This window comes from Pteronotus mesoamericanus, unplaced genomic scaffold, assembly GCF_021234165.1.
Source record: "Pteronotus mesoamericanus isolate MK-2021 breed Mesoamerican mustached bat unplaced genomic scaffold, CSHL_Meso_final contig_42, whole genome shotgun sequence".
Classification (NCBI taxonomy): domain Eukaryota; kingdom Metazoa; phylum Chordata; class Mammalia; order Chiroptera; family Mormoopidae; genus Pteronotus; species Pteronotus mesoamericanus.
Genome location: NW_026555157.1, coordinates 2,786,744 through 2,813,930, shown reverse-complemented (window position 1 = coordinate 2,813,930; position 27,187 = coordinate 2,786,744). Strand labels below are relative to the sequence as shown.

Below are 27,187 nucleotides of genomic sequence, written 5' to 3'. Positions count from 1 at the left end.
AGGCAGGAGTGTGTTCTTGTGTATTACTATTCATCTTCATATGCTCAGAACCTCGCAAGATGCCGGCAGCAAAAGCTGCTTCATAGTTATTGTTAATAAAAGGAACGAACTTTTGCTAGGCAGCGAAAGCGAGGACATGTCCCAGACACAGATAGCTCCTCGGGGTGGAACGCCAACTTTCTTCGGCGGCACGGCGCTTCCAGACCGTGCGTGCCACCGCCCTCCAGCCAGCCAGCCCGTCGGCTCAGCTTCGGCTTCGTATCAGCAAGAACAGGGCAAGAACGGGGAAAGGCAGTGCCGGCAGCGCCCTGAACAAACCAGAAAAACAGCCCTCCTCTCCTCTGCTCGGGAGCCCAGGGCCCCGCCCGCAGCCTGAGGTCTCCCCTCGCACCGCCCCTCCTGCCCCCAAGTCTCACCCGCCCGGGGGTGGAGAGCGAGCCAGCCGGCAGGTAGCTTTTGGACTCTGCACCCTCGGGTGTGTGCTGCCTGTTTCCCGGCGGCCTGTGTTGTCCAGCTCTGAGGTCCATGGACGGAGCCAGGCCCCCCTCGCCCGGAAACGAGCTGGAGCTCTCGGAGGTCGAGGGGCAGCTGGAAGAGCAGACGCCTCTCAATGGAGCCATCCGGATCATCCCTTTACCGGCGGAGGAGCCAAGTCCAGCCCAGGTAAGGTCTCCTGGCTGCGCCGCCCGAGCGCGCCCGGATCCGGGCTCTCCGCCAGGACCCGCCTGGCGCCCGCAGTGTCGGGTTTCCAGCCCGTTCTCTCGGCGCCACCGCCGCTGGGTGCGGGTGGTGCGCCCTAGAAAGTTCTCAGTGGAGCGACACCAGAACGCCCTCCAGCCTTCAGGCCCCTCTCAGCTCTGCGGCCCCCGTGGGACTTGGGAGAATCCTAATTTGGAGGTGCGTGGCTCCTCTCTTCCGAGAGAGAACCCCCAGAGAAAGAGGTGGTTTTTAAAAAGTCCTATATCCTTTAATTTCGTTTTCTCTTTATCCAGTAGAGAGAAGTAGAGTGATAGACGGCAGCTTCTCCTTTTCTTCGGCATGTCTTGGCTTCCTTTATTTATTGCCTTGCCACTTTCTCCCGTCGCCCTCCCAACTCTCACCCACCGTCCACCATCCCCACCCTGGCGCACATCCTCTATACACACACTGCTAACTTTAACCAATGTGGCCACTTGATTTTACAGCAAGAGAGATGGCGAGAGTGGAAAAGGCAGCAAGAACAGAAGGGCTGAGGGTGGGGAAAGATGTGGGGAGCTGTGAAGTTGTCCTGCTTAGGCGTTTCAGTCCCAGAGAACTAGGTTGCACCTCATTTGCTTCGGCCTCATCTCGAACTCTGAGGAAGTCTTCGGTAATGTTTTGTCTGTACTCTTTTCTGATTAAGCCCTAGCAGTGACGGGAGTATTATTCATTCTCATCAAATGCTTGTAAAACAGCAGAGACTTTGAATTTTCAGCCATGAACCTTGTCATTAACCTCTAAGACTGGCTTGAGTTTTTTTGGGTTCCTGGAACTCCCCATATACATGGTTCCATTCTGATATTTCTACTCCACCCCTCCTCTCCCACCCTTCGGCTGCTCAGCTGTTCATTTCAGAGATAAGCAGGAAATTCCAAAGGTGAAAGTATTGATTTTGCCTCCACATTGATTCCTGGAAATATTGTAAAGTCTGCTTTTATAGTTACCTATAGGTGCCCTGGAGAGTAATTTGGTACGTTATATTTGAATGACAGACGAACACCACAGAAGAATGAAAGTTGGAGGAAGATGGCCTAATCCTTGTGGAAGTGGCTATAGCTGTGGCCTTGCTATGTCAGTCTTCCAAGGACGTGTGTAGGAATGGGAATTGGGAATACTTGCCTCATGTTAGATAGACCCAAGACACCCCAAAGACTTAATGGTTTGGGACCGAATCCAGAGATCCAAGGCCTGGTGACAGCTTTACAACTAAAAATGTGTCCTGGGGCAAGGCACTGAGGTCTGTATTTTCCCAGTTCTCCAATAGTGGAATGTAAAGTGGCTGAACGAGTTTCTCTGTGAGGCTTGGCAACGTCTTGATGAAAACAGTGGAGTAGAAGAAAATGCCAAACACATGTAGGGCATCAGCATTTTATAGTTGTTTAGCACTTGTTTAGTATAGATTGCTCTTTCATGTTCTAATTGTTTCCTTCTGAGTCAGGTATATACAAATATCCTAGAATTTCTTGTGAATTTGCTTTGTAGGTCACTGAATAGGAAACTTGTGTCGAATGACAGGATGGCATGAAGGTGAAGGGATTATGAGCACTTGGAGGACATTTTAAAAATGCTTGAATGGGAAAACTTTTTAAAAAGGGAAAAAAGAGAAAAAAACTTTATCTAATGTGTTAACCTTTCTCTTTGGTTCTGTAGAATAAGTTGAAGTATATTTTAAATTGAAAAGTCAAGTAATGTAGAGTTCTTAAAAGTTGGGTAGCACAAGCACAAGATTCAGATTCAATCTTGTTCAGAATTTAGGACAAAAATCAACCGGCTTTCATGCATGGATCAACAAGTGGATTAAATTCCACAAGGAAAATTTTAAAGTATAGATTTTTCTACATGCTAAGAAAATTTTCCTAGATCTATGTAATATCTGCTTCTGATTCAGCCAAAGAGAAAAAAAGCTTTTTGTATCCAAGAGATAGGTAGTCCTGCCATTGTTGAAGGACCTTTGCCATGTATTCGGACTGTTTGGACTCTTATCTGTAGAGAGATGTGAATATCTGGGGAATGTTCGGAGGAAAGCCACACAAATTCTTGAGTCACTTAGTGCAATCATAGAATGTAAGATGCAGTTTGCAAAAAACTCCAAGGCACCTTGCAGAAGAAACTGCCTGTGGCTTTTCACCACGACCTAAAATTTGAGCAAGAGAGGATGAAGAAGCCAGGGAAGGAGGCGGTGTGTCTTCGTGATCTGGTTTTGAGGGGAGATACAGAAAGCACAGGGAGTGCACATCTCCTGCATCAGAGATTCTCCACCCTCAGGGCACAGTGGACTCTCCTGGAGGCACTTCTGGAAAATACTAATTCCTGGGTTGATTCTAATGTGCAGACAGCAGAGAAACACTGTGCTCAGTGTCAGGTTGGGAGTGGCTGACAGACCATTTTATAGTGACTTAAATTCTGTAAAGATTAATCATGCAAGGGATAGTGGTCCCTGTCTTAGGGCTGATGAGTGGGTAGGGGGCCAGGCTCTAGGGTGGCAGCTTTGGGCTGGCCAGGAAGAGGCATTTCCTGGATGAGGGCTGTGTAATTCTGAGCCGACTTCCCCCGGAAGTGGTCCTACGTTTATCACTTCTAAGGGATAATGTAAGTGAAGGTGCAAGAAACCGAAGAGGTGCATTGATGCTCCTTCTGGGACTCCTTTGAGACTTAGTACCATTTTGAACTAATCTTTATGGTCCACGCTGCCTCTTATATCAGAACTCAAATGATACATGTCTTGGGAACTCTGTAAATAGGAAGATACATTTCTGTCCCCTTGAAAGTTAAAGGTTCCTTGCCCTATGACTTTTTCCCATGTGCCTTATTGAGACCTTGACTTTGGTGACTTTGGAGCAGTTCTCTGTCTTCGCCTCTGGGTGGAGATGAGATGTGGCTCTGTCTCTGGACCCCAGAAACACCTCATAAGGGTTTTCCTCTGCCCAGATAGCCCCAGGGCATCTATTGCGCCCTTACCCCCAATTCGAAGAGCCAGCGCAGAGTGTGCTCGGGTGCTCCAAAGTGGGACTTCTACGCTAGAATTTCTCAGGGTACGTTCTTAACATTTTTGGAGCCCTCTGTAACTCAGCAACACATTATTAAATGCCTGTTACCTGTGTGAAGCACAAGAGTGGGATGTAAGAATGGGGAAGTTGAAGAACCTCCCTTCCAATGTGGTTTCACTTTACCTAAGGAGAAAATGCCAGTTATCTGTTTGTATCGGAACCTGAAACCAGACGAGGCAGCGCCAGGTGAGCTGTGGGGACAGCTCATATGCTGGGACATCTCTCCATGGGTGCAATGGTGGGGAGGCCGCCACGGAAGAACAGATTTGACCTGGCCCCTGAAGAGTGAGGAGGCCTCAGACCAGAGGTTTCAACCCCGGTAAAAGCAATTGATTTACTTTGGGAAGATTAAAATTATAAACCCGGGTCTGCCCCTACCTCCCTACATTCCGGTCCCTTAGGTCCAGGTAGGACCCAGATCTTTGTAGGTTAAGTTCCTCTTCAGGTGATTCTGATTGCAGCCGGGCTTGGGAGCCTCTCATTGAGAAAGTTTGAACTGTACTCCAAATGCGGACAAACAATTTTCTTTTCTGATGGCCACCTCCAGAATCATGATGGGAGAGAAAGTAAGCAAGTTGTCAGTCAATTTGAGAGCAAGCGCCTGGAAGTGCCTGCTGCTGCTTTGTGGGACAGGTGAGCCACTCAGTAATGATTGCTCCCATTTGTTGAGGTCCTGATATTTGTTTAGCAAGTGCTTCATGTACATGATCTCTAGATTTTACAACATCCCGGTGAGCTATATTTATTCTTTATGTTTTACAGTTGAAGACGTTAGGGCTGGGGGTCTTAGGGGCTTGCTGATGGCCTCCCTGACTTGAAGTGGTATAAGTGTGATTGGAATTCTGATTCAGAAACACACTTTCCCCCCATCATATCCCATTGTTTCCCATGGTGTCCATGTGGGAATTACCTAATGGCCTACTGGGAAGTAGGAGAAGGGCCAGGGGACCTTTTAGGAGCAGGTGGCAGTGCTGGGAGTGGAGGCAGCCCCATGGCAGCCAAGCTTGTTCATAGCCTGGAGCTCTGCACAGTGACCCAGAGGCTGCAGATGAGACAGAGAGAACCCTAGCTTTGCAGTGACACACAGCAGGGGTTATTCCGGGCCAATCTCTCTGAACTGTGTCTTTGAAATGGGCTAAAGCCTCCCTTGTAGGGCTGGTAGGATGAAGTGAAATGGGTTTGGCTGTAATCATTTTATTTGACCCCACACTGTGAATCACTAAGCCCATTACAGTTTATTTCCTGGTGTCTCTCTTGTCCTTCCCTTCATTCCCTCCCAAGGCCCTTATTACATAGAGTCAAGGTCACAGCAGTTGCTTCTTAGCTTTCTCTTGGTGTGTCCACGCTAAACTACACATCGCCTTGCTTTGAATCTTTAATTCAGATTTTGTTTCATCAGGTTCCCAGTACACACTAATTAAGTGCACACTGCTCTGGCAGCATTCAAAACCCTCTCAAATACATACCAACCTTTCACTCTTTCTAATCTTCACTCCCATTACTTGCTCCTGAAATGGAAAAATCAACCAGATGAGTCTCTTGGCCATTTCCATTATGAATCAACACCAAGGATGCCCTTTCCCAGGCTTGGAATACTTTTCTCTGTCTAGCCTTCAAAATCCTGCTTTTTTGCCCCCCTCAGAGCCTGTAGGCCGTTTTCATGCTGACTTTTTTTGTGAAGTTCCTTTCTACCCCTTTGTAAATGTGACTCAGGAGAATGTAGCCCCTTCAGGTCAGGATCCTGCTGCCTTCGCTTCTGTATCACTGTCCGTACTAAGTACTCCAGCATGCTTGTTGCAACCAGGTGACTGCCTCACAGTCTCCCTCTGCTTTCCAGGCTAAGCAGAAAAGCCCTTGGAGCTCCTGCAACAGGAAATTGTGTGGAAAGTGTAAACTGTGGATGGCCATCGTCTCCATTTTCATAGGCCTCATTATAGTGCTCATCATGAGTTTATGTCTTATGAAAGGTAAGAGGATTTATAAATGTCTAAACGGATGCATTTTAAGACAACTTGTTTAATGCTTATGACTTACACTGCAATTGTATATGTACTCAATGGTATAAATATTTCATTATTTATAATTTGAGTTTAAAACTGGCTTGGAATATGTTATATGGATAGGAGAAATATATGATCCTTGTTTGTTGTTTGTTTTATAAGCTCCGGAAGTAGAATGAACACCATTGTTTTACTTTAAACTCGGTCCATTGGATCTTGAAGATTTCTTAAATTTTTAACTTATTTAAATGCTAATTTATATTTTTTTATATCTCTAAACATGCTTGTTTGACTTTTTCCTTACAGTTTGTTTAGTGAAAATTGTTGTACTTCATCTTATATACCTGGTATATGATTATCATGTTAAAATAATGAATAGTATACTTGAAAATTTTAAAAACTTTATAATATTTTGTACCTGTAAGTTGTCATTTTTTGAACTTATTTTGGAAATAACTTTATTATATTTATGTTGTATGTATGTACAAGACAAAAACATATGCTGACTGTATATTTTACATACATTATATCATTTTAAAATTAGTTATGAATATAAAAATTTCATGTTGTTACTCATAAAATTCATTTGTATTATTAATGTTTTGTTTCAATTTTTACTTCTTGTCACTTGCATTTTAAAAATAATTTGGAATCATTTTTTCAGTAGTCCTGTGGCGTACCTATTTTGTAAGATTTTAATTATTTTGACATCATTTTACAAATTAATTAAAAGCTATTTCTGAATATCTTAAAAAAGTTTTTTTTATTTGAGGTATAATTGAGATATAACATTCTATTAGTTTCAGGTGTATAACATGATTCAGTATTTGTATATGTGGTGAAATGATCACCACAATAAGTCTAAAAGCTTTTTTTAATGACTGAATATGGTAGTCTTCCCCACCATTTTAAAGCTTTCTGGGTTGTTATCAATTTTTTATGATTATCAATATTAAAGTTTTTATACTTAAAAGTAGCACCCTCCAGAGAGCAATCATTTCAATTTCAAAACAGGAAGGAAGAAAACTGCTTTTATTTGTGTGTGGGAGTGATTGTAGGGGGAGGGGCCTCTTCTGGAGCTGAGCTGCTCTTGTGGATAAGTCTGAGGAGGATCCGGGTTGAGTCAGACTTTCCACAGCAAACCCAGACATGGGATGAGAGCAAGAAGGGAAACCTTTGAACCTCTCTAGAGGAGGTGCCCTGGGAATTTTCCTCAGGAACTGCATTTGTCATTCACCTCCTGTGCCTCCTCTTCCCAACCTTTTCATCTCCTTTCTCTTAAGTTTTGTGGTCCCCGAAGGAATAGGAAAACACTGATAACATGTGCCAATCTCACACTGACAGCATGTGAGTTTCTCTCGCAGGCACCATGTTTACTTCCTTATGACACTGTTGAGGTGAGATGTGTGATTCTTTGAGGCCATAGGCTGGTTTTGAGGTGGGGAAGACTTAGTAAGAGTTGCTACACCTCCTCCATCATGCTGCGGACTATAAGTTTTGTGTGAGCATTGATACTCCCTTTCTCCATCAACTCCCACGTGTGGATGTGGAAACTGTAGCTGAGTCATACAGTCTTGTCCTATCACAACCAGTGGGTGCCAACCTAAAAGCTGACGCATTTGCCTGTTGGCACCTAAGGCCTATAACAAAGGATGATGCAACAGATCCAGGTGCTTTAATAGCCAGGATTCTAAAGCACAAGACTCAAGAGTTGCCTTCCATTATCACAGGTTATTTTGCCCCTTCAACTCACAAAGAGCAATATGCAGAGGAAGGGATTCCATTTCCCTCAATAGTTTCTCAGAGAACATCCAAGTCCATAGGAGGGTACTCAGGGAAGAACTTTTTAACACTTGCAGTGCAAACTTCATTTTCTATTTGGTTAGAAAATTCTATTCTTAAAAAGCCAATGCTGTAAGAGAGATTTTAAAACTTTTACTTTAAAAAAATGTTTATTTTTGTTTATTTTATTTTATTATTTTTTTCACATAAACCTTTTGTTTTAATAAATAAAGCATCATGGCTTGGATTTTATACCACATTTACAGATAAGGAGCACTTCTAGGCCCAAACAGGTAACAGTGAAGCTACGACTGTTGGAAGGAGTGCATGCCCCACATGTATGTTAAACCTAAAGAGCAGAGACTTAATGGCAGAGAACACCGTACATGTAACTTCTGGCCTAGATAACTAGAAGCAGAGGAAGAGCAGAAGACTGGATGAAGTCCATGCAATTACTACCTAATTTCTTCATCTTCATGCTGTAGAACCAACTGGAAATTGTGGTACTTTTAGGTTAGCTAGAGGTAGGTTTCCTGATATAGAATGAAACTTTCTCCTATTGTTAACAATTAGGCTAAGGGCATTAGTGCAGAAGGATATCTACTGATAAATACAGAAGAATAGAACAACAAAGAAGAAGATTTAAAGATAATCTTGTTCCTTCAAATATCAGAAACTTCCACATCATAGCAGTGTATAAACTCTACCTCCCAAAGGCTTAGTCCAAAAACTTCTTGGCGTTTTCACCAAACAAGGTTCCCTGTGCTTCTGGCATCATCTGCTGAGCTATGAGATCTAGCGGGCTTTCTAGGGTATTGAAAAACTTTATTTTATGATTCTCATTATAGATTTCAACTCCACCATCTATCTTCTTAGGCAGGTAGGCCTCCTGATCAATACTGACATCAACATCTTTTTTGGTGGCTATTTTGTACGTAGGGTTAGCTTTTTGTACTGCAGCCTTTACCAGCAGGAAATCCTGTTTCCAGCAACAAAGAATCTGGGGCTCCAATAACTGGTATGTACTCTGGAGGACCAGTCCATCCAGCAGCACTTGGTGCCTGATGGTACCTTTTACCAACTTGCTGAGTCTCTGTTTTGCTTCATTTGGTAGGTCTGTAATAAGGTCCTCTCTCACTTTGAGGGCTTTGAGTCTGGCTTGATTCATCAGATTGGACATAGGAATTTTTTTCTGCTGCTCTGTCTGCTTTTCTTTCTTCTCATGGTATTCCATAATCTTTAGTCTCTGGGTTTGCACAGGATGACCTTTCTCATTATTGAACTCTTCTTCTGCTTTTGCATCTACTTCTTATGCTTTTTCATTGGCTTCTTGTTTAATAAGAGCATCATATGCTTAAACTGTTTTTGCACATCAGTTTTGCCGAGGGCCATGGGGAAAACGATGCTAGGGTGCTGGGCAGCTAGCTCGAGTTTAGGCTTGAAGGAGATAGTGGAAGGAAAGGAAAAAGAAAAGCCCCAATTTTTTACTTTTTTTTAAATCAGGGAAATACTTTTATTTTACTTGGCACCTCAGCCCTTAGGGTTTGGGACCATGGGAGAGTCATGACAAGTGGTGGGGGGTACAGTAGATATGAATGAGGTGACAACAGGCTACCCCTCTGAGACAGTCTCAGCTTCACCCAAAGCAGCTCTACAGGCACTTCTGGGATGTCAGTCTGTAATAATCAGCCATTGTCTAGTTACCACGCCCATTGATAAGAGTCAAGTATTTGCAGAACTTCTGGGCACTGTGTGGAAAATGGTAACATCTTGAAAAAAGGAATTATTGGGAGTGTCAAGGGCTGTACCTGTGGCTGTCCATGTTCACTAAGAAGTAAGGTTGCTCAGGACTATATTTACCATTCGTCTCTTCCTTCCCTTCCTCTCTGCTCCTTAATCTCATGTCTTAGGTCTCTGTCATTCTCAGACTGAGGCGTTAGTAACTTTGGACCTGGAATGGACCCAGAAGGGGACAGTACATGCATCCCAGAATGTCAAGTGTAACTAGCCGGGGAAGAGACAATGGAATACCAGGGTGAGGTGCCCAGTGGGGAGGTTTGTCTTATCGCTGACATTGTTAAGAATGCAAGCAGAGCAACCTGTGCTTGGTTTTATTATTATTTTCTCTGCAAATTGTGTACCTCTTATTGGCTGCATGTGGGTTGGGCCCTCCTGCCACTCTGCCCGTGGCATGCCATTGAAGTAATGGCAAATTCAGGGTCATGGCTGAGTGTAAGGTGCCGAGCTGGGCTGTGTACACACTGTGAAGGGGAAGCTAGCACACTCACGGGCTCACAGTAGACAATGAAATCATTTTATATGGAGGATTTTATGAGCAGGGCCCAGGGAATCCTATCGAATTCACAGGTCTTTAGGGAAAGATTAGTAATGGATTCTCTCCTCCCTAAGGAATAATCAATTCCATGGTGTGAAGACTAAAGGAACAAAACCTTCCTCTTTCTAACTCACCTTCTTTGTGGGTAATTTGGAGAATCAGTTAAGTGTCCTCAAGGGTTCTGCTTTCTTTACTAATTTGCCCCAACAAGGAAGGAGAGAGATGCTGAGTAACACTCTATTAATGAAACCTTCCTTGGTTTGGGCAAAATATTTTAAGTGTCATATAAATCAAACTGGAAGAAGTAAATGGATGCTTAGAAATATGATTTAAATATGAGCGGATTTAACACTAGGAGTCCCTATGTTAGCATTATGGATTTCTGTTGGACCCCTTTGCTCTCTAACCTGCAGGCTTTTCCATGAGTAGGGACGCTATGGTACTGAGATGTAAGCAGGGACTTTCCAAGTGATGCTGTATTGAATGGATTTATTTTGCCTGTGAAAAAGAGCTCCATTTTATAATATCACAGGTGTTGGCAGGCAGGTTTTACAGGGCAGTGCTCCCTGGTGTTGGGTGACTCATGGAAAAATCCTAGGCAGACAGCCTTAGCAAGCTCTAAGCTACCAAGGCCCTTGAGGGCAGGAACATAATAGGACCCTGTAGGCCCAGCACTTTGAAATCTCTTTGCATTTTCACCTGTTCCTTTTTCCCTCAAGTTGCGTATGTTTCTCCACTTTCCCAAGCCTGACTCCTTCTCCTGTGCACTCCATGGAATCCTTGCCAGCTTGTTCTGACTTGTGGACCTTTAGACAGGTGCATCTCTCTCTAAGCATCCTCGGACCCTTTTTGACTTGGGCCTCTTCAAATGTGCTAGCACCGTCTCTCCTTCAAAGCAATCTTCCATCAGAAACTTGCCCCTCCATTTAGGTATTTTTTCTCTTTTTCTTCTTTCACTGGCAAACCTCTAGAGAGATCTGCATTCAGAAGTTGCCTCCTGCACATTCCTAAACCATTTGTATCCATTGGTCCAAAATTGTTGGTGGTCACAGGCAGTTGCTCGGTTCTGAAACCCAAGGAATGGCCCCTTTCTCATCCCTTGACCTATTTGCAGCCTTCAGCTCTGTTGACTGTGTTGTCCTCAGAACTCTCAGACTTTAGGTCTCCTGCCGTTTCTGCCTTTGGCCTTCACATGTGGTACAGGAGGCTTCTATTGAGCTGTCTTACCTTTTTTATTCTTCACTCTTCCCTTGAGGAGCTCTTTTGTTCCTCAGTCAATAGCCATCTCCTTTCAGAGGTGACTCCTAGCCCTACATCCACACGCTTTTCCTGGGTTTTAGTTATACATTTTGCTGGACCTCTCTACCTGAAAATAACTATCGTCTCAATCATTATGCATGTGAAACTACAATTCACATGTATCCTCTTTGCCAGTAAGCTAACCCTTTATACCTTCACAGTGAATCAGGAGACCAGGTTTATTTCAGCTCTGCCACGATCCAGTTGTGTAAATTTAGGCGATTCTTCAACCCACTTGACCTCAGTTTCCCCATTGTTAAAATATAAGTGATTTCTGAATCTGAGTCTAGAAATGTACTCAGTCCTACTACTTAGTAGCTCAGATGACCTGAACAACTTATGCCCTTTCTGAAAGCCTTGATATCTTTATTTTACAATGAAAACATTAGTATTTAACTGACAGGGTTGATTTGAGAATTACATGAGGAAATATCTACAAGTATTATCAGAGTGTCTGTACCTAATGCTTTATACAGTAGCCATTACTCTTCCTGTTACCCAGGCTTGGTATTTTGGAACATTTTTGATTTCTTCTCCTCTTCCAGATCTAGGTAATGACCAACTTTTATCAATCATTCCTTGTTAGTGTTTTCACAGCAAATTTCATCATTGGCTACCCAGTTTCCACAAGGCACCATGCTACATACTTTACAGGTATTGGTTCTCAGGTTTATCATCACTTACAATGTAGGTATTGATGTTTCTGTGGCAGAAACAGCTTCAGAGGTAATATAAGTGCTTTGCTCCGATCACATGGCTAATAAACAGCTGGGCTGGGATTTAAACTAAGTCTGGGTACTTTTAAAGTCAGCTCTATTTCCACTATTCTGGACTTTGTCCTCTCTTTCTCCCTCTCTCCCTCCCTCCTTCCCGCGCTTTCTTTCTTCCTTCCTTGCACTTCCTACTGGTGTCAATCAAAATCTCTCCCAGCTTTGCACCTACGGGCCTCTGCCTCTACTCTCTCCTGGGTCCCTCTCATCCCGTCCATCACTACCAGATACACCTCCACTTCTTCCTGGGAGACATGTAACAGTCTCCATTACCTCATACAGACATCTGGCATTTATAGCCTTCCTCTTCTGCCTCATTTCTTATATTCTAGCCAAAGAGCTGATCTTGTATACCTGCAATGCTTGCATTGTATTTTACATGTTTTAAGTGGGTTTTTTTTAAAACACATTTTCTCTACATGGAAAATGGTTCCCAAATGAAGCCTCATTAGTGTCATAAAACCTTAGCTGACTAGTTAAACCAGTGGTTATTGTTGTTTAACATACACAGCTATTTGGCCAGGTCTTGGGACTGATTCATTACTCACTAATATAAGTTAAGTATATGTCATTAGAATTATTAGTATTGGAGATCTCTTTTCAAACTTGGCCTCTCTTCTCAGGGCCCTTGAATTCAGCAGTTATGTAAACTCTGCATCCATCCTCTGGCTTCCCCTTTCCCTTTCCCAGGCAATGCTATCTACTTTGGAAATGTATGCAGTGGGTGTAGAGCTCAAATATAGTCATTGCAGCATTATTTATAGCAGTGAAATCTGAAAACACTAAAAGATTTAAGAAAATGAGCACGCTGGTTATGAACATTATGCAGCATTAAAATAATCTTTCAAGGAATTTCAAACACATAGGGAATGGCTCTTGATATGTTAATAACAACAACAAGAACAACAACAACAAAAGACTGAAGACAAACAAGCAGTGAAAACAAAAAACAACAAAACAGGATACAAATAACCTTTTCATTATGACCTCAACTATCTAATATAAAATATGGGGGAACAAATTTTTGTCTAACAAATTGTTAATGTCTTGCTTTGCTACAATTTCCTATACTTTGCAAGTTTTCTGCTGTTGTCAGGCAAAATGATGTAATGACTTACAACAAGTAAAGATTCAGGGATAGTTACGTGGTTTTTTTTTTTTCTCTGTCTTTTTAACCCCCAAGATCACCATTAGATTCAATGATTGTTGGGAGGGCTCACAGGACTCAACATATAGTCATAGAGATGACTATGATTGATTATAGCAAAAGTATATAAAGGGAAATCCAGAAGAAACCAGGCACAAGCTTCCACAAGTGCTCTCCTGGTGCAGTCCCATAGGACACACTTAATTCCTCTGGCAATGAGGTTGTTAGCAATGTGTGAAATCTTTCCACTAGGGAAGCTCATTAGAGACTCAGTGCTCAGGTTTTACTGGGGCTGGTCACATAGGCAGCCTGTGCCAGGCACATACTAAAATTCCAGACTTTCAAAAGGAAAGGCAATGTTCAGTGTAACACGTTGTTTGTACAGAGTTTTGTCACAGTGAGCCACCCTTACCAGGGAATGGTGGGAACCTCTCCGAAACTCAAGTTCCCAGAGGCCAGCCGGGCCAGCCTCGAGCAGCCGGGCATCTCCAAGCTGGCAGTCTCCACCCGCTCTGTTAACTCCTCCGCACATTCTCTTGCTGCTCATGCTTCCCATTTCTGGACTTCCTCAGGGAATAAGTGCCAGAATTTTTAGTTCTTTTCACCTGTCCTTCTAACAGAAACACTGAATTGATTCCTTTATGGTCCTTTCAAAGTTTGAAACATGGAATTGGGCAGAAAAGTCTATGGGAACTCTAACACCTGGTTCTGCCCACCCACACCTTTCTCAGGGCCAGAGAGGTGGTCTGTGCGTGGGCTCAGATGGTGAGGCCGAGAGGAGCTGGGAGCATAATTAAGGCCGGGAGTGCCAGCTTCTAGCTCCTGGCTCCTGACTTTGTGTGTTTTACCTTTAGCTCTAACTGCATACGAATCAGTTAGCTCAGTCATTAGAGTACAAGCAGCCACACAGAACTCATTGTCTCTGGAATGTAAGTCCTGCAGCGAGGGGCTCTGAGTGCCGTTTGGTTACCCTTCTGCAAACAGAGTGTGTCATTATTCTTCCCGTGGGACATATTCTTGAGTGATTACTTTATACCCAGCCTGTGTCTCCCTGGGAGATTTCAAGACATGGTTTCACATGCTCATATTCAAGTCCCCCTCTGTTCTGGTTGATGATGATTCCTTGTGCCCACTCCCTGTCCCCCATCGCCCATTGTTCATCCCTCCTGCCCCGACTGTCCCCCAGCACCTGACTTGACACCTGTGTGCATAGCTAAGCTGCAGGTTCAGTTTAACAAATTCATGATCTTCTCACTCCATTCCTCTGGCCCTTCCCCCTGCCTATAGTCAAGGAATCTGAGACCCCTTATGATATAAAAGAAACAAAATTTTTATCATGCTGGAGGCAAGACCCTATCTTTATTTGGTTTTTCCAAGAAGAGAAAGCATTTCTGTTCATACTTGCTTACTCTCGCCAGGTTTTGTCCTTGATGAGTGCCCATCATTTTTTGTTGCTGTTATTGTTGTTTTGTTTTGTTTATTTTTAAAGTAAAATAAATTCATTATTTTGTGCATATGTTTACTTTTACCTTTTATTTCCACCTCCCACTCTCTTTAGTAACTTACATGGATGAAGATGAAAATGAAATACTTGAGTTATCATCAAATAAAACATTTTTGGTCACATTAAAGATTCCAGAGGAGTGTGTTACTGAAGAGGAATTGCCTCACCTGCTCAAGAAAAGGGTAATGGGGCCTTATGCATTGTTACTGAGTTCTTAACATTAGAAATATGGATTCTGCCACAACAGTTGGCATAGAGCTACAGAAAAGTAGCTTTAAGCTTGGATTTTGGCAGAAACAGACACTTACAAATGGATTTTTTGTCATGCAAAACCAGAGGGTAGAGCCCTGGCCTCCAGCTAAATGCATCCTGGGAGGACAGTGTTCTCTTTCTTCACTCTGCTCTTAAATTTGATTTAATTTATAATTTCATCTGGGGTCTATAATGTGCTAGACAACATGCCAAGTGTCAGGGCCTCAAACTCTGTGCCATTAGTAGGACTCACAGCCCAAGTAGAGGAAACAATAAATAGATATTATAAAATGGTATGATATATTCTATTGTTGAGATATGTACCTGTTTTGCAACCACAAAGGTGGAGAACCTAGACTCGCTGAGGTGGGGATGGAGGCTTGGGAGTCCTCCTAGAGAGAGTGATACTTTGGATGGGGGTCTGCTCAGCAGTGTACTATGGACTCCCCATGCTATGTGGTGGGTACTTGCAGAGGTGAGGCTGAATAAGAAGGGAGGGTTGGATCCTGAAGGTTTTCCTACAGTTTGCTAAAGCGCTAAGATATTTTAATCTGCAGTTTGATATGGTCAACCTTCATTTTAGCCTTTCTGTGTAATGGTGAAAAAACACTAGAGCTACCGTCTAGTTAGAAGGTATTGAAGTAGTTCAGATGGCAAACGAGGGAGCCTTGCACTAGGGTAATGTCAGGGGGAAAAAGGCAGATTCAAGTGAGATTTAAGAGGTCTTCTCACTCAATAGGATTAATAGCTAGTTGGGTGTGGGAGTGAGGGAGAGCATGACTCAAGGCTCTTGACTGGGTGGCCCTACGGGTGAATGTGGCATGATTTATGGAGTGAGAAATTCATGAGAACAAGCCCTCTGTGAAATATGGGTGCTCTGCAGCCAGACCATGAGGGTTGGTCGGGGCTGTCCTGGTCATCCTGTCAAAGACAGGGTGGTTCACATCCAGACCCAAAAGTTTTTGATAAGGAAATCTAAGCAAGGCCAGCCTGCTGGCCATTGCACTCTTCTTTGCAGTGATAGGTCAAACGGGGTGAGTCCTCTTTATTTGACTTTCATTTGATTTCTGCCAAAGCCCCAGAAGGAGGCAATTCCATCTCAGTCACGCCGGAGTCGGTTCTGAGTACCCAAGTGCCTAATAGCGATCGCTTCTTTGATCACAGGAGTTTGTACTATGGGAAGATTATTCCCAGTTTCTCTTCTTCCCTTTTCCTTGTTCATATCTTATCTGCAATTCCCTTTTCCTCCTTTTGCTCCAGCTGCTTCCACAGCAAGTAACAGAGTGAAGAGCCCCTTGCTGCTTTCCTTTTGGCTGCTTTTTCAGTCGAGGGGTTTTGCATTTGATGAGCAGAAACAAAATAAATCAGCAACCACACATGTCACTTGTTGCAGACTGGACTCTCCGTGTTAAAGGGAAATGAACGTTAATTATTCACCTGAGATGCATGTCTCTGGCACAGAGCCAGACATGAGCAGCTTCTATGGGTATTTGTGGCTCGTCACTGCGTAGTGGTAAAGGGACTGGCAGTGATTCCAGGGCCAAGTTCACAGGCCTCTGAGCTGGCTTCTTCTCTGGCCAATGGGAATCACTGTGCTCTCCCTGTGTACTTACAGGTACATATGAGATGCATATAAAGAACCTTGTAAAAGATTTTTAAAAATTATTTGATTTACAGATGATAAAAATAAGGTACAGTGAAGTGAAAAAGACTCCTGCCCCCCAGCTTCCCAACAAAATTCGTTCAGGAACAAAAATGAGGAACTTGGGGAAATCACTGTGTTATTGTCAGGTTGAGAACCCCCTTTCTTCCACTTAGGCCAGTTTCCAAAAGTTCTGAATATGGAAGGTAAATGGGGGTGCATGTTGGAACACTATGTCCTCTCATTTGCTTTATTGACTTGCTTTCATGAACACAAAAAGCCTCTCTCGTATCTCACTGCCAGTGTTCTCTTATGGCGAGGGCCATTGCTCTGCTAAAGCCGTCCCATTAGCTGTGTGCATGTGCTTGATGTAAGAGTTAAGCGTGGTGCCTCTGATAACCTAGGGGAGGTAGTTCTCTTATTTTGGAAGCTGTTTTCTAGTTAGCCACTGTGCCTGACTCTGGTAATCAGCTCACTGAGCCCTAGCTCAGTCTGCACATTTTACCATAAAATAAGAACTCCATTATCTTTGCTGTTATACACCATTCCCACTTGGTCCCATTTTCCAGGGGAAGTGCCCTCCCTTTGGCTTAAAATGGCTGTTGCTTCTTACAATGGAGTTCTAGAGAAAGGAGAGAAGAGCTGAGTGGCCTGTTCTGCAGTCTTCCAGACAGGGCGGTGTTCTCTCCTTCCCATGTTCCTTGGCTCTGTGCAGGCTCAGGCTGCTGACGACCCTCATCACTAAGGCCACGTCGTGTCAGTGCAATACATAAGAGGACTTGAAATCTCAGCCTGGTCACTTGATCCTTATGAAAAGAGATTCTTTTAAGTGAGTGTGAACTTGACTTTTGGTTGGTGCTAGGCCCATTTATTTCTGCTGTTTGATCCAGAGTCTCTGGATAAGTTTATTTGTAGCTAGCATGGGCTCTACTTGACTCAGGATTAGCTTTGCCTTGTCAGATGATATCCAATAAAACGCAGCAATAATGTGTGTGTTTGTTTTACCTGTTCCTGTTTGTTTCAGCTCATAGATGTGTACACTTCGTCGCCATCTCTGAGCCGTTATTTTACTTCAGTGGAAACGAACTTCAGGTGAGAATGTGGAGGATCTGGAAAGTGACACCACCATTTATCCAGAAGGACTTCCCGAGTCTCAAAGCACAGAGGGAACCGATGATAGAATTGTAGAGTGTTGGTGCTGGGAGGGCTTTGGACACCAGCTAGCTCAGCTCTTAAAAATGAGGCCCAGACTAATTAAATGACTCAATAAGGTCACATGGAAGAGAGGAAAAGCCAGTCCTGGGCATACCATTCCTGTTTAATAGTGGATACTCAAATGAGCTAAGGGTAGAAATAAAATTAGAGCTCAGATAGTGATGTGATGTAAATGATGGAAGCCATGTATTGGTTTATGATTCTGAGGAACACAAAATAGTACAGGAGCCCATGTTCCTTGTATAATATTAAAAATATAAAGATACACATTAAAGGGAAAGCCTGCCTTCTATTCCCCACTACTGCCCTCCTACCCCCGTATGCCCATAAATTCTGCACACGTAGTAAATGCACTTCCTTCTACAAAACGAGCAACCATCAACAGTTTGGTAGGACTTCTATACATGTATTTATTTACCCTACATACTTTATTATCTACTATTCCTATGATATCCCCAGAATGTGACCATCGAAGGCAATATTACATTGAAGTTCCCCTCTGTAACCATATATTTACCAAGCCATTATATGACTAGTCCCGGGAGGGGAAGCATGTGAAGCAGGTAGTAAAACAATGGAGTAGAACGGAATTGGACCCGATGTCTGAAAACACATGCAGTGGCAGGTTGCCTTGGCAATGCTGTTCCTCCTCCTTTATGGATTCTTATGTGCATGTTAACTTACGGTGACTTCTTTTCCTTTTAAACTTTATTTTTCAATTATAGTTTATGTTCAGTGTTATTTTGTATTAGTTTCAGGTGTACAACATAGTAGTTAGATGATCATATTCTTTACAAAGTGCTCCCCCTACAATTTCTAGTACTCTGACACCATACATAGTTATTACAATATTATTGACTATATTCCCTATGCTGTACTTAGATCCCCGTAACTGTTTTGTAACTGCTAATTTGTATTTCTTAGCCCCAGCCCCAACCCCCCTGCCATCTGTCTGTTCTCTGTATCTATGAATCTGTTTCAATTTTGTTTCTTTATTTTGTTCTTTAGATTCCCCATATAATTGAAATCGTATGGTATCTGTCTTTCTCTGATTGACTTACTTCACTTAGTGTAATAGTCTCTAGGTCCATCCATGCTGTTGCAAATTATAAGATTTCATTCTTTTTTTATGGCCAAATTAGGTGCCTTCTTTGATACTGCTTGTCTTAATCACAAACCACTGGTATTAAAGCACCAACAGAAAAGGAAGAAGTGCACAATCAGGCCCAGCTTGCTTTCCTCTGTGCACTTGCCCCAACTTGCAACTCAAAGACTGGGACAGACTTGACAGAAGGATCATGTTCTGAGCCTGAAAGGCTTTTTCAAGAATCTGGCCCCCAACGATGAGTTTAGAGGAGGTGGGATTGCATAATGAGTTGGGGTTGACACTGGGAAAAACTCATCAGAAAAATGAGTAAAACATGGCTGGGAATCTGAAGACTTAAAATAAAAGAATCTGCCTTTAAAAGTTATTGGAAAGAAAAACCCAAGCGTTTTAGTATTTTGGATAAAGAAATTCTGCTTGGGAAGAATTTTTTGTTTCATTTTTAAAAGTCTAGGCAGAGTTTCAAAAATGTTGAAGGGAGAAACAAAAGTCATTGCCCCCAAAAACGCTGTTGCCGCATGGCAGCAGGAGACAGCTATATGCCTGGCAGGCGTTTGTGTTGACAGGGAGATCCTGACCTCAGCCGTGGACCAGCCCAGCAGGAACCTGGGAAAGGCCCATTGGTTCAGCAGCTGCTGGACCCACTCAGGTGGTGGGCAGATAAGGCAAAGCCCATAGGGGTCTCTGCTTCCCTGAAAATCCCTGTTCTCCTCTCAGAACTCAGCCTTATATAAATTCACTGAGACCTGATTTGCTGGGATGACGTCAGCAAATCCTTGCACTCAGCTTCTGGCCTTGGTCTTGTGAAAGTCAGCCTCTGGTCCATTCCACATGTCAATGCCAGCCCTTGCTCGTGGGAGTGCAGAGGGGCTGTGTGTGAAGATGTGACAATTGTTAGCGGTAATTAGAAGGAAAAGCAGAGGGAACACCTGTGAACTAGAGTTCCTGGCTTAGAGTTTGAAAGTGCATTTTTCACCCTGCCTGTAGTGGCATCCTTGAAATGTTTCTCCAGAGTCTCGACTGTCTACTATTCATTTAAACCACAGGGGCTGGCACACGTCTTGGCTTTCTTACTGTTTATAAACTGTTGTCAGCCACTTTGAAGTAAAGGTATTGGCCTGTGTGACCTCTGGCCTCAAGAGGGAGCCCCTTGCCTGTACTTAACAGGGGTGGCGTTCGCTCCTGGGACTGGTGTGTCTACAAAACTTGCCCTGGGGTAAGAGTCTCAGATGTGGCCACATCTTAATAATTTTATTGCCTGCTCTTAATCTGGGTCTTTTTTGAAAATGTTGATGTGGCAGTTAACAAGTGGTATAAGCTACTCAACTGAGAATAGCCCTATGATTATTTTTATTTTGGAAATGGGAAAAATATTTTCTAGGAAGATGAGCACTCCTTTTCCTTTGGTCTCTTTCCTGAAAGCTGTGAAGCTGGCAGCCTTGGGAGTGGAAGTGGGCAGAATAAGTTTCTCAGTTTGGGGACAAATCAGGGAGGTATGATTTGCTCCTGGTACACAGGGTGGTTGGTGGGAGCCCGGGAGTTCTGCAGCTCTGATGGCAGAGAGTTTTGGACCCAACTGTAAACAATAATGTGGGCCCTGGCTGGGTAGATCAGTTTAGAGCACCGTCCCGATACAACCAAGGTTGTGGATTCAATCCCTGGTCAGGGCACATAAAAGAATCAACCAATGAATGCATCAAGAAGTGGTACAACAAATCAATGTCTGTCTGTCTCTCCTTTCCTCTCTGTCTGAAATCAATTAATTAAAAACCAAAACAAAACAATAGTTAACTGGCTAAAGCAAACAGCTCTAACACACACTTAGGGCAGGGAACGGATGTAGTGTAAACACACTAAGAAAGGAATACCAGAGGAGAAGAGGACTTCCTTGGTGTGCCTTGGGAGGTTAAAAGAAGGCTGGTACTGGGGCAGACAATGTGCCAGCCCTTGGATCTTCCTTGGCAGTAGCTGGGTCCCATCTCTCCCCTCACTGGCTTAGGTGAGGATTGACTAAGCTTTTTGTATTAGACCTATCAAATGGGATTCTTTCAGGACAGCACACCCTTTGCTATTTTGTACTTGGAAGAACATGTAGAACTAAAAAAATGTTATTGCTAAAACCAATTTCTGGGATTGCAATGTGATCTTATTATGTTTGACTGTCTCTGTTTAGTTTGCCTTTCAGAGGAGAAAATGCCACCATAACCTACTACCTGCAGTTTGGGGTTCCACTGGAAGATGAAAATTTTATGAAGTATATGATGAGTGAGGAATTGGTGTTAGGCATTTTGCTACAGGATTTCCATGATCAGAACCTGTCTGGTTGTGAAACGCTGGGGCTTGATCCAGAGTCCCTCTCCCTGGATGGTAAGTCGAACAAGTCAGGACAGACTTGTGATGGTAAAAACGTGAACCAGACCCAGACTGGGGACAGAGGGTTTGGGCTGATCACCGTGCAGGTGAGGTTTTGTGTTCTGTGGTGGTTACACAGTCCCTGCCCTCCATGATCAATCTGAGTAGTAGGGGGAAAATCATGGAAACAAATAATTAAACGATAAAGATGAGGGTTGCTGAATGTTTCCATGTTGTAGTTCACTCACATGCTAAGCCCCACATTTCATTGCATAATACTATTAGTACAGGTATACCCCATTTTATTGTGCTTTATGGATGTTGCATTGTTTATAAATCAAAGGCAAGACCCTTCACTACCAAAAATATTTTTACTCACTTTATTGTGATTATCTCTTTATTGTGGTGGTCTGGAACCCAACACACAATTTCTCTGAGGTATGACTGTATCTTTCATGGAAACACCACAGTTTCACAAGAGAAGTAAGTGTTAAAGAATTTGAAATAAACAATATAGTTAAATCATTGAAGGATTATTTTAATATGGGAACTTATCTCTTTTTCTGTTGAAGGCCAATGAGTTCATTAAGAAATTAATAGAGGGGCATAAATAGTCAAATTAATCTCTTTCCTTAGAAAATTATAATAAATTTACTCATTCACTTTTAAGACTAACAGCAGAATAAGAAAAGTGATATGTTGTCTAATAAACATAGAAGACAGCCCACTTGTCAGAGAACACTTAACACTTTGCCCAAGACCAAGAAAATGAAGGCATGAAGGTAGAGCGACCACAGCTTTGAAACATCCTTCCATCATCTGTACTGAAGCTTTGACTTTTTACTCTCCATCCCTCCTCACTTCCCACTTCCAAGTCCTCCCGTGCAGATGCTCTGGCTCTTGTTAGCCCCAAATGCCAACAGTCATGGGTACTTTATTTTCTCATCTACCATCCATCAGAAACACTCTCTGCACATCCGCAGTCAGAAATACTAGTTGAATGAATGAAAAAGGCAAATGAGAAGAAGATGTGGTTAGCATCAGGCACAGTGCCAGCAGCCTGGCCCCAGAAGCGTGAACAGAAAGATTATGAAGCACTTGCTGACTTCATAGTGCGAGAGCAGGCGCTTGCTCTGATGACACACGTCTTGAGGATGGGAGGTGAGAGTAGATGAATCTTGGCCTAAGAGCACAGAAAATTATTTTAAGCAAATGAACAGAAAGAATGACATTTAGAAGACCAAACTTCTGCTCATTGGGAAAGTCTCATAAACAAATAGTTTCCTTACAGAGCAGCTGAATAAATAAGGTGTGTCTGTGGGCCAGGCAGATGGCATACATGTGTGGAGTGAAGGGTTCTGCACCTTCTACAAGAATTTTAAAAAGAAAGAAAGAGAAAAACCTATGACCCAGCCTTGAGTAAAGAAGTGAGAGAAGGGAACTCTACCAGCTGCTGTGGTGTGACTGGTCTTGATTTTCTCAGGCCTGTCAGTAAATTCTGTGGTTACCTGCTCTTTCCAAACACAGGTGAGGGGAGGACGGAGGAGGGTGAGAAAACGTTGAAGAGGATTTCGAGGTTGGAAGTGTGATAAAGGGCTTAGTTGCTTTTGAGGCCTGAGGAAAGCTCAGCCAAACAGCCTCAGGCTGAGACATTTCCCCAGGGCCACACTCTGCCTCTGGCCCCAGCAGCGGGGTGCGTGGGGGGTGGGGGTGGCAATGCAGCATGCGCTACACTGTTTCTGCTCCTCAGGAGATTGTACTTTTTCTCATAGACAGTTCTTCTGGAGGGACTCTTGTGACCCCACATCCATTTCCCAGGGTGTGTCTTGGCAGTATTTTAGCCATTTAATATTTTCAGGAATATGACTCTCAAATAGAAGGGTAGACAGCAACCAAATGAGAGAGAGAAGGCAGGTAGGCCGAGGGAGGGGTCCAGGTGAGGGGAATCCTCCAAGGGAAGGGAAGAGATGGCTGTGGCAGGGGTAGGTGGAGGCCCCAGGGAGGAATCGAGTGAGACCCAGTGGGGTTCTTAGGCCAGTTCCCCATGTTCACATGCTGTGAGGGCTTGGACGGCTACTCCCATGCCAGTGATGAGCTGGGCAAATAGTTTTCCACAAAGATAATGTTCTCATTCTTCAAAGACCAGAGGTTCTTTTAATTGTTGGTTTTGTATTCCCATTAGAGAATTTGAAGACAGACAAGTACCTTCTCCTCAGAAAAAAAAAGCACATAACTTCTCCCCCTACACAAAATTCTACAATTTCAGTTTTCCAAAGATTCCCTGAGGCCAGTCTCTAGTTCCTTTGGGGTCTGTCTGTATGTGCACTGTAGAGCCAAACCCTTAAATCGGGCCCTGATTTGGATTCCTAGAGTATTATGTGTGTATCTTTCATTAACTAATTTGGAACTACAATGACTATTTGACCCAGCTGCAGGCATATTTTGATGCCTTATAAAAATAAAAACTTCCCTTAATAATATAATCAGAAGGGAATATTTTAATATTTATCTTTGCCTCGGTTTTATTGAGATATAACTGACTTACCACACTGTGGGTTTAAGTTGTGCAGCATAATGACTTGACACATAATGATACTGTACAATGATTACCACAATAAGTTCAGTTAATATCTGTCACCTCGTGGTTACTGTTAACAAAAATTCAACTGGGTAAATTTACAGATCTAATTGGCTTTATTGGATGATTTATGAATCAGGCAGCATCCTATCCAGTAAATAGAGAGGTGCTCAGAGGAATTATACAAAATGGAAGGTTTTTATAAGCAGAAAGAGGGTAGGATAAGGAAACTGAAAGAATTGATTATTTCAGGCAGGTTTCCTTCTCTCAGGGGAAGACAGGGGGATTTACAGGCAGATGACCTCGCTGGTGCTGACCTGGGAATTCCAGACTCACTGGTTTGTAGCCTTTTTCCTGAGAAAGGCTGACACTGCACGCGAGTTAGGTAGTAAGTACGTCTTGGTGGGACTTAATTAAAGAGACTTCGTTTTGAGCTGTTGTTTTCTTTTTGACATTAAAAATGTTTTTGCCTTGAGATAGGAACTTTTTAAATCTACCATCTTAGTAACTTTCAAATATGTCATACGGCAGTGTTAGCAATAGTCATCATGTGCATTACGTCCCCAGCACTCATTTATTTTATAACGGGAAGTTTGTATTTTTTAACCACCATCATCCAAATTACCTCCCCCAATGCACCCAACCACCAATCTGCTCTCTTTTTCTATGTTAATATTTTTTAAATTCCACAAAAAAGCGAGAGCACCTAGTATTTGTCTTTCTCTGTCTTATTTCACTTATCATAATAAGCTCTAGTTTAAAGAAATGTTTTTAATGCATCAGTGCCTTCTACCTCCTCTATTTTTGGGCTTGTTCACCTTATGTATGGTGGGGGCCTGGGTATAAGGAGGAGAAGTCTGTTTTGAAAATTTAACAGTGAGTCAAGAGCTATTTTGGACCTGGGTTATTTACTTTGTACAGGTTTCTCACATGCAAACAGTCAGTTAGTAAACTAAGAGGCAACAAAGGCAAAACCGGATTTCTGTGAGAGAGAAGATGAAAAGATCCAGGAAGGGAGACCAGTGAATCTTGTTTGCACATTTTGTGGTAAAATGACGAGCTGGCTGCTGGCAGAGAAGTCAGTATGAGTTCTGTCCTTGAAAGAACCACCTGAGGGTATTAAGGGAAACCATTTTGGCTGTTCATTGGTTCCCCAGAAGACTTGGAGATTTTAGCTAAAGAGCACTGATTCTCATTGAGAGCCATTTGCACCCCCTTTCCCCCCTTCATGGATATGTGGCAATGTCTGGAGAGATTTTAACTTTAAAAAAAGATCTTATTTAGAAGTGAAGGGAGGGAGAGAAAACATCAATGTAAGAAAGACGCATCTATTGGTTCCCTCTTGCACACGCCCCAACTGGGGACCAAACCCTCAACCCAGGCATGTGTCATGGCCAGGAATTGAACCGGTGACCTTTCGCTTTGTTGGACAATGCCTAATCAACTGAGACATACCAGTCAGGGCTGGAGACATTTTTAGTTGTCACAGTTGGGAGTGTATACTGGATACTTATATCTAGTGTTGGGATTCTTCTTAAACATCTTACAATGCTTTCTACTACAAAGAATGACCCAGCCCCCAATGTCAACTGTGAGATCCTGTGGTAGGGCTCTCTGTGGAGTGTCCCAGGTCCTTGTGGGGGCAGCACCCCCTGAGTCAGGCCAGCCTCACACCATTTCCCTCATCAGAATTTCTCACAATATATGGTGTACCTTGTAAAAAAAACTGAAAATTTAGAGGTATTTTTATAGTGAGATTATGAAAAAAGACAATGTTAAAATGTCCTCAGTATCCAAAAGCCCTCATCAAATGTTTTCATGAATCATACCAAAACAAATGAGCAAACAGAGTGCTACTTGCTTTTTGAAAACGACTCAGAGGTGTGTGTGTGTGTGTGTGCGTATAGACTAAAGAGTAAATTTGTTAGGAATTTACAAATATTCCAATTTTATATGAGTGTGTATTCAAAACAAAGTCAAATAGAGGCATACATGTTTAAAATAAGCATGATTCTAAAATATTTAGTGCCTTTTGTTTGTATTTTCTTTTCAGAATGAAGTGGTAGAGGTCGGTCCCGTGTGTGAAAGCTGTGATCCCCTGAATCGTGGGATGAGGAGAATCCATTCTATTTTATAGGAAAAAAAAACACTGTGAATTAACATTGAAGGACTTGAAATGACTAGAGTGGTGGACACGGTCCTTTTTCTCCTGATTGTACATAGTTATGATGTCTAGCAAAACAGCACCCAAGAGCTGTTCTGGTTCCACTTTTGACAAAGGTACGAAGCCAGATGGGACGGGGTGACGGGGTAGCATGGTAGACCTTGCAGTGTGAGGCCATCGCTATTCTGGAAGCACTAGCTGTTTCCACCCACATGTGGACACCTTCTTTTTAGTGTTAGGGTAGACTTTCAGGCAGGATCCTGCCAACCTGTGCTGGTGGAGTGAGCCCAGGGAAAGGTTGCAGTAGGTAAGGGAGAAATGAGCCAATAACTTACTGAAATCCCCCTCCCACACACCATTATATTGGATCTACCTCTAAGCAAGCCTGTGAGAAAAAGAAAGGCACTTTATAGGATCAAAGTAGCATAGCTCTGTGTCTACTTTCATGACCTGTAGCTACATTTCTTAGGTAACCAGCTGTACGAAGGCACATTATCCGATGTTACTGTGTTATCTGTAGCTGCAGAAATAGATGTGCGTTTTTAAATTATTTTTGCATCTCCTCATTGTTCCTGTGGCTTCTGAACACCTAGCAACATGCTTCTCTGAGAGTTGAACACACTATCATTTTGGATAGTTCTTCCCTGTATATTTTCACAACCTTCCATCAGGGAGTCATTAGGACTCCTTACCATCTGCTGTAGCTGACACATTGGCTTTCCATTGCCCAGTGTCAGTGGCCTTCCTGTAGGACTCAGTATCTTCAGGCATTGACTGTGGAGCTTATTGAAGACGGTTATGAAACAGGAGAACCACTCTCTGAAATAAACTGTTGGGAGCTTAATGCTTGTTCATTTGCAGGGTGGGGGGAATATTAGTGAGTGGATCAGTCATTTGCAGATGTAGAGTTGCCTGTCATGAGGGAACAGAATATTTGGTTGGTTGGGAAAATTGTTTGCTGGGAATTTTCCAGGAGAGAGTTTTGTGACCCTATAATGGAAGTTCCTTTACCCTAACATCTCAATTAGATTGGCCTGAGGTGGAAGTTAGTATGAGGGGCAGCTGTGTATGGAGATGTGTCTGAGGTAGATTTGCCCTGACCTCTCTGTGACCCAGGACTCTGGTTATTGTGAACTTTCTTATTTAACTGGAAGATACATTTATTTTAACACAGTGTATCATTTTTGAGGATAGTTCCTCAAACTAGAGAAACAGGTGAATTATCCTTCTTCCTCTTTATTTTTTACATGTCAAGTG

At 43.0% G+C, this 27,187-nt stretch overlaps 2 protein-coding genes across 2 annotated transcripts; one reads left to right on the top strand and one right to left on the bottom strand.

The window, feature by feature from the left end:
• Window positions 1-469: 469 nt before the first annotated feature.
• Window positions 470-27,187, top strand: CUNH3orf52 (chromosome unknown C3orf52 homolog). The gene is made up of 6 exons (XM_054577225.1): window positions 470-663; window positions 5,623-5,752; window positions 14,677-14,804; window positions 17,541-17,608; window positions 21,010-21,203; window positions 25,820-27,187. The coding sequence occupies exons 1-6, from the start codon at window positions 526-528 to the stop codon at window positions 25,822-25,824; spliced, it is 663 nt and encodes a 220-aa protein (XP_054433200.1). The 5' UTR covers window positions 470-525; the 3' UTR covers window positions 25,825-27,187.
• Window positions 8,286-8,959, bottom strand: LOC129073566 (V-type proton ATPase subunit E 1-like). The gene is made up of 2 exons (XM_054577227.1): window positions 8,929-8,959; window positions 8,286-8,863 (listed from the first exon to the last, which is right to left on the bottom strand). Exons 1-2 carry the CDS (start codon window positions 8,957-8,959, stop codon window positions 8,286-8,288), a joined length of 609 nt encoding a protein of 202 aa, XP_054433202.1.

Coding starts and splice junctions, on each gene's coding strand:
- CUNH3orf52 (XM_054577225.1), top strand. CDS start 526: ATGGACGGAGCCAGGCCCCCCTCGCCCGGAAACGAGCTGGAGCTCTCG. Junction 5,753..14,676: donor GAGTTTATGTCTTATGAAAG/GTAAGAGGATTT, acceptor CACTCTCTTTAG/TAACTTACATGGATGAAGAT. Junction 17,609..21,009: donor TCAGTGGAAACGAACTTCAG/GTGAGAATGTGG, acceptor GTCTCTGTTTAG/TTTGCCTTTCAGAGGAGAAA.
- LOC129073566 (XM_054577227.1), bottom strand. CDS start 8,959: ATGGCCCTCGGCAAAACTGATGTGCAAAAAC. Junction 8,864..8,928: donor CAAAACTGATGTGCAAAAAC/AGTTTAAGCATA, acceptor AAGTAGATGCAA/AAGCAGAAGAAGAGTTCAAT.